At 48.8% G+C, this 16,000-nt stretch overlaps 5 protein-coding genes across 5 annotated transcripts; 1 reads left to right on the forward strand and 4 right to left on the reverse strand.

Annotated features, from left to right (window-relative positions):
* Nucleotides 1-3,231: 3,231 nt before the first annotated feature.
* LACBIDRAFT_335368 (uncharacterized protein) lies at nucleotides 3,232-4,755 on the reverse strand (the record flags this gene model as incomplete). Its single annotated transcript, XM_001890244.1, has 7 exons — nucleotides 3,232-3,278; nucleotides 3,446-3,457; nucleotides 3,515-3,526; nucleotides 3,615-3,683; nucleotides 3,770-4,132; nucleotides 4,189-4,642; nucleotides 4,699-4,755. The coding sequence occupies 7 exons, from the start codon at nucleotides 4,753-4,755 to the stop codon at nucleotides 3,232-3,234; spliced, it is 1,014 nt and encodes a 337-aa protein (XP_001890279.1).
* Nucleotides 4,756-5,545: 790 nt separating this feature from the next.
* Nucleotides 5,546-5,856, reverse strand: LACBIDRAFT_317656 (uncharacterized protein; the record flags this gene model as incomplete). Its single annotated transcript, XM_001890245.1, has 3 exons — nucleotides 5,546-5,560; nucleotides 5,614-5,696; nucleotides 5,793-5,856. The coding sequence occupies 3 exons, from the start codon at nucleotides 5,854-5,856 to the stop codon at nucleotides 5,546-5,548; spliced, it is 162 nt and encodes a 53-aa protein (XP_001890280.1).
* A 507-nt stretch (nucleotides 5,857-6,363) lies between these two features.
* Nucleotides 6,364-8,881, reverse strand: LACBIDRAFT_317657 (uncharacterized protein; the record flags this gene model as incomplete). Its single annotated transcript, XM_001890246.1, has 6 exons — nucleotides 6,364-6,824; nucleotides 6,879-7,753; nucleotides 7,804-8,144; nucleotides 8,203-8,638; nucleotides 8,690-8,743; nucleotides 8,799-8,881. 6 exons carry the CDS (start codon nucleotides 8,879-8,881, stop codon nucleotides 6,502-6,504), a joined length of 2,112 nt encoding a protein of 703 aa, XP_001890281.1. The 3' UTR covers nucleotides 6,364-6,501.
* A 1,775-nt stretch (nucleotides 8,882-10,656) lies between these two features.
* Nucleotides 10,657-11,704, reverse strand: LACBIDRAFT_296030 (uncharacterized protein; the record flags this gene model as incomplete). The annotated part of the gene is made up of 6 exons (XM_001890247.1): nucleotides 11,553-11,704; nucleotides 11,378-11,475; nucleotides 11,270-11,314; nucleotides 11,202-11,213; nucleotides 11,032-11,144; nucleotides 10,657-10,772 (listed from the first exon to the last, which is right to left on the reverse strand). The coding sequence occupies exons 2-6, from the start codon at nucleotides 11,380-11,382 to the stop codon at nucleotides 10,657-10,659; spliced, it is 291 nt and encodes a 96-aa protein (XP_001890282.1). The 5' UTR covers nucleotides 11,383-11,475; nucleotides 11,553-11,704.
* Nucleotides 11,705-14,578: 2,874 nt separating this feature from the next.
* LACBIDRAFT_317661 (uncharacterized protein) lies at nucleotides 14,579-15,197 on the forward strand (the record flags this gene model as incomplete). Its single annotated transcript, XM_001890231.1, has 2 exons — nucleotides 14,579-14,707; nucleotides 14,769-15,197. The coding sequence occupies exon 2, from the start codon at nucleotides 14,943-14,945 to the stop codon at nucleotides 15,195-15,197; it is 255 nt and encodes an 84-aa protein (XP_001890266.1). The 5' UTR covers nucleotides 14,579-14,707; nucleotides 14,769-14,942.
* Nucleotides 15,198-16,000: the final 803 nt, after the last annotated feature.

The following is a 16,000-nucleotide window of genomic DNA, read 5'->3' on the forward strand; positions in this document are numbered from 1 at the left end:
AGGAGACACTGAACTGCTACCAGGGCAAGATTGCCGCAGGCAGAGATGACGGTAGACCGTAGGCGCAGAACGCACGACCAAATTTGAGCCAAATTTGCCCCAAGGAGCAAATTTGATCAATTTCTCACACTTTCAAAATGACGCAGTAGTGCCAACCTTTATGAAAACAGCTGTAATCAAGCAAATAAACCGTAACGCCAACTGATTAGATTTATTCACCTGACATGAATAAACTTACTTCCCTCTCATTTGAGCTGTTTTGAGGACACACAGGCCCATGGATGGGTGTATTATAGTTAATGCTCAATCATATCAGCCAGAAAGTAGGACACACAATGAATGAAGCCGAGAAAATGTCAACTTGAGCTGAACATGCTGTGGTTCTGTGAGTTATGTGCTGAGAAGATTGTTTGTGGAAGGAAAAACAGCTTCGGAGAGGAAATTTTGGAACCAGAGGACGTTGGCACTACTAATAAACTCTGTAATGGCTTCAAATTATAACGAGAGAGCAGACTGCCCTCAGCCGTAGGAGAGTAGAGAGGATGAGGTAGAGCTGACTAAGCTGGGTGGGAAGAAAACGTACCCAGGAAGGAAAGGTGTTATGATGGCAGGGTTGATTCCAGTGTTTGAAATCTATTCGAGGGGTCTGTACCCTCTGAATAGATTAAGGTTTATAACTGGGTGCCAACCAGGGCCTCCATCAAAGTTGAACCCTTACAAGACTCGGCATCCCGGCAAAAGACCCTAGATCTCGTCGATTTATTTAAATCTAGCAAATTTATGTTACGGGAAGTCACCCAATGGACTAATAAACAATCAACAGATTGAATTACATACACATAATATAAGCGCCCATCGTAACGTGGATTGTGAAGTGATTCAGGCGGTGGTTTGGGGGTTGCCGTATTCGCTGGTGCCGATCGCTTCTGAATCTCTGGCACCTGTACCACCAGAGCCATTACGTCAAGCCCAGAAGAGCCTGATTCGGGTTTCCCTTGAATTGGGAGACGAGTCGAGTCATCCGCGGGCGCCCTTTACGACAAAGAGAGATACAAGGAACAGCTTGGGGTGCTTTTATAGCCTTCGACCTTCCAAAGATGCCTTCTGAGTGAGGCAACGTTGGGCGGGGATGTGATTGACTTGGTCAAGATACGGCCGATGGTATTGTCGTTGGAGTAGATGGCATTGCAGGACTCGAGCGCGTTGTCGTGGGCGTATAACCGGTAGTATACTTTGAATCTGAGCTGAGATCAAGGATACAAGTTCACAAGGACTATCGCACCGTAGTGATGAGCCGCTTCTGATATCTATTTCGGCGCATGCGATCAGGGATATCTACAGGAAGGATGTACAGAGTAGACTGACTTACAAGTTCGTTTCCTCCTCGGCCGTCTAACTGAGATGGCTCTGTTCCGCAAAGGCTCATGGTATTGAGACTTCAAAGATAGATATCGTAATCGGTGTGAGTCTGCAAGGCGAAAAGATAAGTATCAGGTTTCGCGTGTTCACCCAATACAGTACCTGCCAAGCGCTGTATAGCTTTGTCAGTGTGTCTCTAAGCTGTATCAACGTATTCAAGTCGAAATCAAAACGCAACGCATGCATAATTGTAACCGGAACCATTCAAACCGTGTAGACTGCAAAAAGAGCCTTGAAAGAGCTCAAAGTTGAATGAGCGGGACAGGAACCGAACTCGGAAAACACGCGATGCATTGGAATCAGCACAAACAAATAAACAAACGCACGGACCATTGGATTCTCGACACAACCGTGATGAGGCCTTATTTCGATGCCGGCGCGTCCTTGACCTGTCATTCTTTCTCACCAAACTAAATTCTACCTATGGTTTGCTCGTTTTTGCCTTGATTTAAGTATCTTAGACAAGGATTTTCACGTTTAGGTGATACAAGGGTGATGACCGTAAAAACCTGGCATCGGTCTATAGTTCCTTTCTTTCCTTGCACTCGGAGAATTGGCCGCATAAGCACACAAGAGTCACAAAGGCTAGGTCTATATGCTGCTCGCTGGGAGGGCGAAACGCATGGCAGGGAGCCCTCACAGGTGCGAAAATCTGTCGAAGTACCAAAGTATGACATTTTTGCAGTCCCATTTCTCCCATATAAGATGTCCATCTCACATCCACGTCTCACAGGTTCCCCAACCAACATCCCTAGATCAAACATGCGCTGCGTTGTGCCGTGCGGGTAGTTCTTTGCTGTGGTGGATGACTAATGCGATGGGGAAGGTAGGAAGCAACCGAACACAGTAGCCACGTCGATTCAATAGCATCAATTGAAACCGTGAACGCTGTTATTCGGGGCACAACGATAACGGGTTATACACTTGTGGCACCTTGGATCCGGGGGAGTGGTGAGTTCTGCCAATCGTGACGACTTCGAGGCTTACACCGTTGTTCATGAAGCTCGATATATGCGGGTGGATACATAGGATATTTCCTCATCTCATGAATGTCAGGTTCGTGTCATAAGAAAGCCGTCATATTACTGGGCTAAACAGGTAAGGTTCCACGCTTTTAGGCACTCCAATTCTCCGAGCTGACGGTATATCTTGTAGACACGCATACTTAGCGATGTCGACCTCAAAGATCAGGGAGCAAACGTTCGTTGAAAACGTTGAATGCTTCGGCTCACCCGCCGGACGCACTGATGACGCCAAGCTTTAGTTCGCTGTACGTAAACTAGTTGCATTGTTAATCTCTGCCTTGCTAAGTCGCACCTGTTTGAAAGGCGGAAATTAAGGCGGAAACCTTTGGCACGTTGCACGACGGTCCGATTTCCAGAGGCGTCGTACTGAAGACATGGGGTTGAAATGCACAAATTGGTTGTCTTTAATTGAATGATCACCGTCTCCTGGATAATAAGATGGAGTCCGCTGCGTATCAAAAGGTCTAAAGATGAGTAATTAGATGGTACGTAGAATCTCATTTTCTGAGGACGACCCTAACGATTATGTTACAGGCTCTAAACATTGATGCAAGGTCTTCATTTTCTGTTAATTTGCGCATCATGGCGAGCTTACGCCTCATTTGAAGGTGAAATCTCTAAAAAATCATTGATGATCAGCGAGATCACGTCAGATGGTAAGCGACATTCCGGTGCACCCAAAGTTCTTTACCGATGTGTGACTCACCAAGAAATTGCCCATTGACAACACCTAACGACCAAAGTGATACAGGTACAGGTCAAAACGGCATTGATTTTATTCCTGTGACTAAATGAATGTGCACAGATCTTTTGACAGTGCAGTCTCGTACATATCTTAAGAATAGAATCGTTAAAAATCCAATTTCAACCCTTATGTAGTATGCAAACTTTCGACAAATAATCAAAAATGAGCATCGGAGTCAACAGAGTGTAACAAATTCTGTGGTTATGTGTCAATTATTCTGATCTCTGGCTCCTCGGAAATTTGCTCAAAACCTCACCTTTCGAAATAACTGCAAAGGAAAGCCATTCTCAAACAGTTTACAAGTTGTGGGATATTTATTACTTACAAGCTTGTTTTCCTGATGAATTTATTGCGATATAACAATCATGTACTAGAGGGGGACGTCATGGTCAACACCAACCTGCAAGCCTTATGAAATGACTCACTCCACGCATCCATATAATATCTCTTGCGTGTCAATATTCCATCCGTTTGAAAGATCTCCCCCTGTCTTGCTGAGTGCCAGGTCATGTCGTGAGCTCCCATAGCTAAAAAAAGGGCAACTGTGAGAGAACATAAGGATTAGTTCAGAGTCACGAACCAGAGTCTTGATTTGCTCTCAGACGCTTCGAGAAGCTGTGAGGTTCTGGTTCCGAAGCGTGTTCCTGCTTCTTTGGTCCATGTACGATAGCTATGGGATCATCCAAGAGGACACCTGGGTAATTGTCAGAAAAAAGGTCGAGGACTTCGTTATGATTCAGGATATTTTCTCCGCCATCGTCTTTGAATAGCTTTACATTTTGTGATGGGATTTTTTCGGCTTGAATAAGACAAGCCTCTAAGGAAGCGCCGCTGTGAGGCGGCGGAACGGAGAGCCCAGTAACGCGACCAAGAGAAAGGTCCGTCTCATCAAAGGACGTCTTTGACGAAACTTCACCCGCCTCTTCATAAACACGATAGTAAACTGGCAAAGATTGGGCGAAGATTAACATTCGCGTGAGAAAAGAATTAGGCGCCCACCGTAGCGGTGTTCATGTGGCCATTCAGGAAGCGTTTTCGAATCCACCTTACTCCCCGCTGCCAATTTCTTTCTGAGCTTCGGACTCTCCACCACCAGTGCCATTGGGTCAAGTTCAGATGAGCCGGGACTAGGACCCCCCTTGAGTTGGAGATGGGTCAAGTCATTTGCGGGCGCCTTTTCGGACAAAGAAAGATACAGGGTGTTGGTTGGGGTTCCGTCGAGGTCCTCGATCTTCCAAAGATGCTTTTTAAGCGATCCAATGTTTCGCGGGGGGGCAACAGACTTGACCAAGATACGGCTGATGCATCTGTCGTTAGAGTAGATGGGATTCTTGGATTCCACCGGGTTGTTTTTGGTGTATAATCGGTAATATACTGTGTTTTCAATGTCAGATCGAGGACAGAAACTCAGACGGAAGATAACCGTACTGTAAGGATGGCCTGCTTCTGGTGCCTGTTTTCGCGCTTCAAACCACAGGTATTCCATAAGCGGATCACATGTAGACTCACCAGCTCGTTACCACCCCGACCATCCAACTGTGGCGGCTCTCTTCCGCTGTTGCTCATGCTGTCGGGATGTTACAGGCAGGTATCAGCTGGTATCAGTGCAATTGCAAGTTGGTGAGCGGTCGAGCTGTGATGTGTAGGAAGGTACCTGAGTGCTGTGCCGGAACTGTCTCACGTTGGCACCGCTGCCAACAATTGGGTTTCTACATATCTTTGAAACTGAAAACACTTGAGAAGTCGGCCGGTCAGAAGCTTGTGGCACTACATAGGATGCAATCCACTCATTAAAATCTGGCTATACCCGAGGACGTGTCATGTCAAGCCACGAGTTAAAATTTGCGTCTTCTAGGCAATGAACCAACGCATAAAGATCAGTATTCAGTTGGAAACAGAACTCGCATTTCACCTCGATAATGCATTGCTAGGAAAGAATTTCAATGTCGTCGTCCTCGCCCAGGTCTTTGATGGGTTTCAAATCATGATCTAGGCATCGTTCAACCTGACAGACGACTCTTCAAGGAAAGGGGCAGCGTTCGACTGGAGAGCGCGTTAATGTGGCCCAAGGAAGTGCCTCATCATCATAAATATAATAGTAGACTGACAAAAAAATCGATTGATTGAATTAGACAGAAAGCGAGCGCGCACCGTAACATTGTATGTGAGGCCATTTAAGTAGTGTTTCGAGTCCCCCTTCCTTACTGCCGCCCACCGCTTTCCGACCCCGACCGCCTGATCTAGAGCCATTGGGACAAGTTCAAAACAATTTTGGAGGCGTGATGTGCTTGATCAATGGTTGATGAATGTATCATTGGCAGAAATGAGATTGATTTCAGGGTCTCGTTGGTGGTGATCAGCCTGAAGTGTACTGCGAAAATGAGTTGAGGCCACACATTCAGAAAGGCATGATCGATGACACACTTGCAAGCGCGGTAGACTCACAGTCTCGCTTCCCCCTCGGCTGCCTAACCGAGAGTCAAAGTTGAATGTTTTAGAACACCAACCTTCATAACTTCGAAATGAGACGAAAGAAAGAAAATTGAAAGAAAAGCAAAAGAAAATGTTATGTAAACCTTTGAAAGTAACAAGGATAAACAGACCACTTGGCACATGCCACGCGGCGTCTTGAAGCTCGTACGCGTCTAGCGCTCGTTCCAAGTTCATTCTACGAAAGCAATTTCCAAGTCCACGTTGCAACCAACGACGCCACCGCGGTATTGAAGTGGACCCACTGAATATCACGCGTCGTCTGACTATCTCTTTGACACCAACGATCGTCGTCATCCTCGCGACTCACGACTAGGCTGTGAACGAACGACCCTCGGCCTCCTTCCGTCGTGATTCTCGTGAACCTCTGAGTCACTCTCCAAGGTAGATTTCTTCTGTGCGTTTTCAAACCTCGTATGTACTCTTTATGGTGTTTGCCCTTCCTCAGTAGTTCTACCAGGTCATTGACACATAAGTACTATCTCTACTACGTCATTATTGTTTCGGACGGTGACCGGTGACAAGGGGGGGGGGGGTGCGAGAATAAAAGGGGAAAGTCGGGGGGAATATGCACTGGGACATTTGGCAAGGTCACGTCAAAGGGTACAACTTATGGTTGGGAACAGTCCTTGCCGAGAGTGGATCTTCATTTCATCAAAGTCGCAACAATTCCACCAAATTCTTAGATACAAAGACAACACCAAGTACGTCTTAGATACAAAGACAACACCAAGTACGTAGACTCAACAATGGAGACCTCCATCTGAATTTCTCGAGTAAAGTCGACTGCACACAAACGGAAGTTTCAAATTTTCGGATCCTTCACTGTCCCTGGACTGGATAACGGCGCTGAACAATAGGCACCAAGATAGTACCGTAAATGGGCTTCGCAGGGGGCGTCACTGGAACAGACTTGCGTCCCGGACCCTCAAACGGCGTCTTCTGCGGGATAGTAGAGAGATTGACGTTCTCCGAGGAGATGAAGAATACTAAATACCCCACGTCAATGTCGGTGCCTTCCTCTAGCTGATAGGTGAATGGATCAACCCCGCCGGAGCCGTAGCCGAGGGTGAGATAGTTCCCATTTTTGGGGAGGGTGGGGTAGGTTTTGAATTTACCGCTTGTTGGTGATTGGTAGATTGATTCTGGAAAAGGGGGTAAGTTAACGATGTCCAGTGGTAGTAAGAATTATAAATTACCAATGCTGAAGTCGGTGTTGTCGAAGTAAAAGGCGTTGACGTAGAGATCGCGAGCGCTGTTGTTGGTAATTTTATATCCATACATCGTCCGATCTGACGCAACGACGTCAATGACACCGAGCTGTAGGAGGTTGTCCCCAGTCGGCTTCAAAATTGCATTTCCCGAGGAGTCGTAATCACTTGTGGGTTTGAGGGTCTTACATTCAATATCGATGGAGGTGTTGACGAGAGCATCTTTCACCTCGCGGTTAAGATGCCAATAGAAGTGAGCAGCGCCATGAAGGACCGGAATGATCTCCTGCGGGTCGTTTGCTACGGTATGAGGCATACGCGCCAAGCCGTACTCTGCGAGACGCGGATCAAGGATGTCGAACGCTATTCTGTCTTTCACAATCGAAAGGCCGAGTCTCGCCTTTTCCTTCTCTAGGACAGGCCGGATTTGCCTCTTACCAGGATGGAACTCCTTCATCATTTTCGCCAGAGTTTCATACAGGCTGAGAAGTTTTTCATCGAGCGGAGCAAACAGCAAAAGATCCTCCGCCTCCCCGGCTTTCGTCTGCAAAACGCAAGAAGTCGCGGAAAGAATGGTGACGGGGGCGCTGGATGTATCTTTGATCTGAAGCGTTGTGGTGAATGGGCCGATGTCAGCCGCTTTAGCAACAACGAAGACGCAGAGGGAGGGTGAGTCGTCGATGGTGAGACTGTCGTTGTATAGACCGAATTCGGAACCCTCTGTGACACCATGTGCAGATCCGGCTTGCATCTCGTATGCGCTGCCGTTCATCTTGATAGGGAAACATACACGTCCTGTTGTAGGTGCTTTGGAGTTGAAAATGATGCGGTTTTGGTTCACCCCTTCACACTGAGGGTTTTGGCTGTGGGAAACGACGTCAGTCGTGGAGGTACTACAGTTGTTCAGACTTACTATGGTATCTTGTCCATCCTCTCGAGAAGAGAGGCGTACGTGAGTTTATCCGCGCCGGACGACTTGAGAGTAGGAAGGAGAGCCTGGGTGAACGCCCCACCCCCGGTGCCGCCATCAGACGCTTCTTCTTTCTGTGTGCATGCTGCCAAAAGGACGTGATTGGCTAACCCTCTTCTAGTATATCCTGGTGCAGTGCTCGACCCACGGGACACACTCGCTGCGTACCAGATGTCACGATCAAGGTCCTGTGGTATATGTTGGCTCTGATTTTTAGTGAGGCCTCGGACTTTACGACGTCCTCGTGTCCCGGATCCTGAATGGCAGCAATCAAAGATGACGGTCTAAACGAAATCCATTTGATCGACTATTACAAGCATAGGTCGAGAGGGATTTCCTTACTATATTATCCCCATGTTCTTTCGCAATTCCGTTCAGTAACGCTGCGAGAGTGTGGTCGGGGATTCCGTGAACCTGCCTTGCAGGATTGGTGCTGTAGTCCTGCGGAATGATCATCTGTATCTGGTTATATACGTCTCCAGAAGGCCAGCCAGTCGGGGCGTCAGTTTCGTCACCGTGTCCTGCAAAGAAAATCAAGATCGGGTCGTTCTTCTTGATACGCTTGTCGGTTTGAATTTCCAGGAACGCCTTGATGATGTCGGCGCGCTTGGCATTCGCGTTAGTTAGGAAGCGGATATGCGAATCCGGAACTTTCAAGTCTTGAAGTAGATAGTTGCGCACGTCGGTAGCATCCTTGATACACCCGTCCAGAGGGTTGAGGTCTTCAGGATTGTACTCATTGATGCCGATGATGAGAGCGAACAATGACGTCGTCGCTCTATATCATCTTCAGTGGTGTGCGACCACAGGGTAAAATGCAAAGGCTTACTGATCTGGCACAGCGATAATTGGCGGGGGCTTGACGGTTTCCACGATCGGGCCACTGATAAGAATTGATGAGAATGGGATTGCAGTCGGATCTGACGCCGTGGACTCACGTTGGCTTTGAACGATTCACCAATAGGTGCCAGAAGAGTTCAGCATAACTGAAGACATTTATGTTGAGGCTAATGAAAAACATGGAGGTGGAAGGTGGGTCACAGCAGGTTCGATCCAAGCGGTGCTTTATACCTATCTTGTGGCACAAGTGTCACGAGATCGCCCATAAATAGGTCCGTGCTTCGATTCGACCTGTCATTGATATATATGTCTGGTTGGTTCAAAGCCGGACGCTCAATATAGACTTGGCTGCTAATACTCCTGGGAATGAGATATCTTCTGGCATCGATAAGGATACTTGCCAGGGCCAACCCCAAAAATAATCGCATGAAGTCATGGCACGTTACCGTGCACATCTGCAGTTTGCACTGTAGCGACCTGTTCAACAAGTTAGTCGCACGGCAATACACAGGAGGTCAATAGAGTCGGAACCTGGATTAGATGCGACGGCGGTTATGCTCAACCTAACATTGTGCTTGACGTGGGTGCAAATTGCAGTGAACTGTGTTAGGGCTGTGACGTTTAACAGCAAGTAAAGTTCCCTTTCGTAAACCCACTACGAACGTAGTGGGAATTTACTAGTACCTGCTAGATATGTTATGTGAAGCTAAGGCAACTGAATTTCTCCGCGCCGCGACATTTGTCGTCTCATTGAAGAAGGGGTGTGGGGCTCTGGTCGGCCCTTCCCCATTGTTGCCATAGGGAAAACAGATGTTCGAAAGTGCGTTACGCTTCTTTCGCCCTTTCCGTGAGGAGATTAGCCTAGGATGTGATTAGGCCGCACTCTATGGGGGCAATGAGCGGGATATGAAGCGTCGAGTTAGATGTGAAACGGTGGTTGTCATCTGTGGACACACCACACAACGGGGAGATGAGTAGGTGGAATTGGCTTGAGTAGATGGATATGCGCATATATGCACGGCTACAGACTTTGTCAGTCTGAAAACTCGGACTAATCAGAAGTCGCGTACCTCTGGCCGTTTCGTTTAGTACAGTTCCGGTCTTATAGCACCATGAACACTGTGAAGACGACGGTATCGAGGCGAGAGGAAGTCCCGTGAAACCACCCGCATATATGTAGTATATAAACAGCAGGTGTCCCCCCCGAGATCCCCTCAATAGAGGAGTTTTACCGATCCTCCATTTACCGCGGTTTTGGATGGATGGTCAAAGACGCGATGTTAATAACTTGTGAGGTTTGCGATTGCTGTGAGGAGGCCCGGGTGAGGTCAAGGTAGGAGAAGCGAAAGAAGGCGCGGAAGAGTGCTCACCCTGTCACATGTCCTCGAGTCCTCTACGGCACTGTTGTCGATGCACCAACCCAATCACACATTGAACGGTGAGTACCATGCCCGTCAATAGATGCGTTTATCTCTAACCTCTCATTCGCGTTAGTCATCTACTATAGCGAGGAACACAACGCAACGCACATGTATTGATGGCCTCTGACGATACTCTTCAGCTGCACTCCTCACGCAATCTCATGTCCCACCAACAGAAACAGCCTAAGCGCGTGATTAATCACGGGCGAGTCATTCAGCGCCTTAAAACGGCGGTTGGGCCTCTTCAGAGGCGAGAGGTGCATTTCAATTCGGGAGAAAAACATGAAAGCAGACGCAGAGGTGGTTGTAAAATTGGCCGATGCGTGGGAATAACTTTTCCACTGGCTCAACACTCAGGCCGGCCGGCTTTCTATGAAAACCGGAAAAAGACGAACAAGCGAGTAGTAGCCGGAAGGTGCGTTCGCTCACTGGCAATTGCAGAAGAAGACGCCTCCTGGCAGGGTTTCCACGGCAGATGCGTTTTTTCTACGGCGCTAGGGTTGTTGACTAGACATTGAAGAGCTTTGAGCACCTTTTACAACAAGGCTCGTTGACAGGTCGGGTTCGAAGTGGGATCTGCAATCAAGAACAAGCAACGCTCGTGCATGCCAGTGGCAGGCGTGCGTTGGATACAGTCTGCACCGTAGCGACCTGTTGAACACGTTAGTCGCACGGCAATACACAGTGGGTCAATAGAGTCGGAACTTGGCCTAGAGGTGCAGCGCATCAAGTTGGGTGTCATTGTGCTTGACGTGGGCGCAAATTGTGCATCTCAACTTCCCCGCGTACAGCGGGCCATGTGCATGACGTTGGACAAAGTAAAGCATTGTTTCATCTATCAACAAAACCCACTACGTTAGCAGTGGGAATTTACCAGTACCTACTACCTACATTATCCATGGCCACTGACCTAGAACATTCACAAGAGTGAAGCCCTTTCTTTTCTCATACGTATATACTGTCGGCGTGATTGTAATCAAAACTTCGTGGGCATCTACGTCTGTCCACACAGAGCGGCGAATTCTGGGTACAATTCGTTTTAATCTCTGGATACTTAGTAGTAAGCATATAAAAACTCACCGTTTTTGATGACTGCAAAAGAAGTGCTCTCCAGCAGAAGATTATACCGGGAGGTAAATGATACTTACAAGCCTGTTTCCCCGATGAATTTATAGCCACGTAACACGGATATACTAGAGTGCGTTGGAGGTGACGTCAAACCAAGTGGCGAACCTGGGAGCGTCGCGAAAACTCACCCCATGCATCCATATAATACCTCTTGGGTGTTACTTTCCCATCGGTGTGAAAGATTTCTCCCTCTTTCGCCGAGTGCCACGTCGGATCGTGAGCCCCCATAGCTAAGAGACAATAATCAGAAAAAAGCGTAAATAATACATAGTCGAGAGTTGAACGTTGATCACGCACTAGAGTCTAGAGTTGCTCTGAGCAACTTCGAAAAGCCTGGGGGCATCGGATCGGAAGCAGGTATCGGCTTCTGTGGACTACACACAATCGCCATAGGTTCATCCGCAGTAACACCTGGATAAGTATCAGAAAGAAGGTCGACGATGTCGTTATCCATCAAAGTATCTTCTCCGCTATCGTCTTTGAATATCTTCACATCACATGATGTGATTTCTTCAACCTGACTTAACCGGGCTTTCAATGAAGCGCCGTGATGGGGTGGCGGAAAGAAGAGTATGTTAATGCGACCCAGGGAGGTGTCAGTCTGATCAAAGGACGTCTTTGACGCGATCTCGCCGTCCTGGTCATAAATACGGTAATACACTGAAAAAAAGTTCAACGGATTGCCTCTGACAAGAAACAAGCGCGTACCGTAAGGTTGTTTGTGAGGCCAATCAGGAAATGTTTTCAAGTCCGCCTTCCGCGCCGCCAATCGCTTCTCGACCTCTGAAGTATCTACCACCAAAGGAATCGGGTCGAGTTCAGACGAACCCGAACCCTGACCTCGGGGTGGGAGACGGGCCAAGTCCTCTGCGGGCGTGTTCACCGACGAAGAGAGATACAGGGTGCAGGCTGGGCTACCATCAAAGCCCTCGACCTTCCAGAGATGCCTCTTAAGCGAGGCAACGTTACGCGGAGGCGTAATTGACTTGAACAAGATACGACTGATAGATCTATCATTGGAGTAGATGGGATTGATGGATTCAAGCGCATTGTCTTTCGCGTATATTCGATAGTAAACTCCGAATCTAATATGAGCTGCGGAATATAGATTCAAACGAAGGATGGTTCGCACTGTAAGACTTCCTTTCTTCCAATATCTGTGTCATTGTTCGTCATCAGCGAGTGGTATCGCACAACAAGCACACGCGGACTCACAGGCTCGATTCCTCCCCGACCATCCAAATGAGACGATGCGCTTCCAACAACGCTCATAGTATCAGACTTCAAAGACGGATGCGGGTAGGAGTGGGTGAATGATGGGGAGTTGAAGACGCTGCGTCAGGTCCATGAGAATTGGGCGGTGCCTTAGTGCTGTGCAGGGGCTGTGTTGCATTTGTCTAGTAGTCGAAACTCCCTCTATTAAACTTCTTGCAGACCTTCATGCTGAAGGAGACAGGGAAGCGGCACATGAAGGTGAAAGGTGAGATAAGGTCAATGAGCAGAGATGATCCCAATCTCTTCGAACAATGGCGGGATCTGGAAGTATGTCGGAATGTAGAGATAATACGAACCTTGAGGAAAGCGAAGCAACCCGAGAGGTATAATCCACCCACCAAACAGATAGTGGGTAAAACCATGCTGGTAAAGTTCTTGACAAACAAGCCCAGTACGTCGAATAGCCAGCTCAGTGGCAGTATATATATCTGTACCGGAGGGCATCCAATCTAAAATTCGAAAAGCAGATGTGGATGAGCCATACATTCTGGTTCCTCTGGCATCCCTTCGCAAACCTTTCTCATTATATATGGTGAAGCTAAAGCACTTGAACTTCTCCGCCCCGCGGCTTGGCCATTTTGTTGAAGAAGGGGGTGGGGCTCTGGTCAGCCCTTCCCCATTATTGTCCCAGACAAACATGCGTTTTTCAGGTCCGGTACGCTTCTTTCGCGTACACAGGGTCCGCCCTAGGGACACGATGTGATTAGGCCGCACTGTATGCAGCGGGCGGTGAGCTAGAAGTGCGGCGTGACTTATGAGACGGTGGTTGCCATCCGCGGACATTGCAGACAACGGGGATGAGTACGGGAGTGGTTTGAGTGGAGAATTTGCGGTCGCGGAGGAAGAGGGGGAGCTTCTCACATGGAAGCAACAACTCGATGTGATGTAGCAGAGGGCGTGAGGAGGACTGGTGCGAGGCGGAAACACTCCCAAGCTTCCAAGTCCTGCAACTCCGCGGAACGTGGGGTCTGGCTGACCGCTCGAAAAAGGGGTGAAGCAGGGCGTGCCTACAGAAGCATCCGTCACCCAGAGAGGACGTTGTACAGGATTAAGACAGTATATGTGGCATATGGAAGGAGAGAGGGAGGAAGCTCCGGCAACAAGGGGAAGATGCCGCAAAGTCCAACGATGCGTTAAAAACAATATTCGACAGCCGTGCCGCATGCATGCTTCCGGGGACTGGGGGTGATGCTTTGAGGGTTGGTCGCCCATCAGGCATTGTGGGGGTCCAGATTCGCCTGAAGAAAGATCATCGCAAGCCGCATTACGCTTCCAACGAACGACTCCAATTATTGCGCTTTAGTTCACAAAGTCAGAAACGGAACGTCAATAAACACACCTTGAAAAAGGTCCGACGGGGAGATTCCTTTCCATACTCAAGGTCTTCAGCGTATATATCCTCTCCAGATCAACTCCAGATCAAGGTGCTTCCAATCTTCGAGACCTGGTGCAGTCGTCAGCTGCGAATCCGCGAAGTTAAGTCACCATAAGATTGACCTGATTTTTTAATTAAAAGTCACTTGGTGACCTTCGTCACTTGACGATTCGATGCGGCTGGTTCCGTAGGTGGTGATGGAAAGAGACAACGACCAAAAGTTGAATTTTTACAAACGTTGATCAACACAAATTTGATCGACGTTGACGTCGTCCTCAACCACCATCATCGCCGCCAGCTTTTCTAGCCTTTTACCTACCATTCGCGCGCCGAGTCGGATTTACACTCAAATGTTTTCTACATACTTGATTTGCACTCAGGGGAAGTGGAGACGCAGGCTGTCCAGCTCTTCAATTTGACCCTCGCTTGGGTGAGTGTTCAATTCGTCATTAGGGTAAAGCTAATACGTGGAATTGAAAGATCACGCACGACGCATAAGCTTTGAAACTGGTCAAGGTTTTGGAAAGGCTATGTACCCCCGATATTAGGAACACAGGCAAAAGAGCGGGCAGCGGCAGTACGTGACGCCAGGCAATAACTGGAGCGGATACACAGTGAGCCTCCATGAACAGTCAGAGAAAGCTCATTCACGCTCAGAGTCCCCCCCTCCCCCCCCCAGTCCATCTTCCACCAAGATCTTTCCATTGCCACCCTTGAAAAATGAACTGAGGAGAAGAAGTGGTACTCGGCTGTCTCATCGACGACAAGTTTGTGCACAAATTCTTCCTGAATTGGGCACGCAGTAAAGGTCTGTGCGTCACAACATCCAAAGCTGCATGAGCGGCATCCTCACCCAACAATGCCCTCAGCCTCTGCTTGTACCCAGTTCCAGGAGGCCGTTGGAGTCGTGGACGCGGGCCGTACGTTGCTGGCTTGACTTTCACGCTCTCTTTTGGCCCTTGGGCGACCGCGTCTACGTTAGGGGAGGGCAGGTATCGTAGTCGAGGCTGGAGCGTGTGTAGTGGGCGCGTATCAAGCGGTCGATGAGGTGGCAGATGAAACAGCAACCTCTGAGGTCCGAGAAGGTGTGTGTGAAGCGACGTCGGATGGGGCGGTTACAGCAAGGGGGCTTGCATACTGCAGCTGTTCCAACTCCCGTTTTAAAGTCTGAAATTCGTTCGGTTTCGGGGAAAGGGTTACTTGGAGCAGCGTTCGACGCGGTAGATTTGCTTCCTCAAGGCCTCGTTGGCGCAAATGTTTTGAGGGAGTGCTTGCAATCAAGAGACACGGAACTTTGAGCAGTCGATTTATTTGACGGGGGAGAATCTATACACGGGAGGCTCTAGGGAGACCCTCTAGTAAGTTTGGTTCCTTTTCTGTTACCTCATTAGCTAACGATCTCATGTGTAGCTAGCTTCATTTGAGTACCTTTCAAAAGTTATAGCGCATTCCCTCCACCACTTCCGCCCCTTCTACTCGGACGAAAGCTACCCCCTCGACGTACAGCGACCGCGGTTCGCAAGATTTCACTCACTTCAGTGAAAGAGTCAAGATTTCCCTCCGCGACGTTCGCTCTGCCCTTACACATTTTCCACAACTCCCCTTTGCCAATCGTGCCCCTTTACTCCCCCCCACGCGGCAGCGGCCGCCATTGTCATGCGCCCGACATCCATTCCTTGCTTTCTTTCCATCAACAACGAACCGCGACCTTACTTCCTAAGGGTGCTATCGTCCTCCGAAGGGGCACCGTGCGACTTGCCTCTCTGCCTCGACTGCTCACCCCAAGCTCCCCCGGCCCTCCCCTCGGGCCCCTGATTTCTCGGATCATCTTACCCTTCTCCCCATTGCGTTGGAGATGGGGACGCACGCCTTCACCCTTCTTGTTTCGGTGCGAGGGTCAGGGCGGATCTTGTCGGATGATGGATGGGTCAAGTTACTCGTCTTGTTCAACGTCCGCAAGCGTACATCGTGGACGAGGTTCACAGGAATCCCCTTGGACGAGAAAGGCCGAAAGAAGGCGAATGTCGAGTTGCAGGGGCCGACGCATCCCGTTTACCCGTTGGTTTTCTCAACTTCTTTCTTTGCAAACCTGAACCAATTG

This window comes from Laccaria bicolor, genomic scaffold (genome assembly GCF_000143565.1).
Source record: "Laccaria bicolor S238N-H82 LACBIscaffold_84 genomic scaffold, whole genome shotgun sequence".
Classification (NCBI taxonomy): Eukaryota; Fungi; Basidiomycota; class Agaricomycetes; order Agaricales; family Hydnangiaceae; genus Laccaria; species Laccaria bicolor.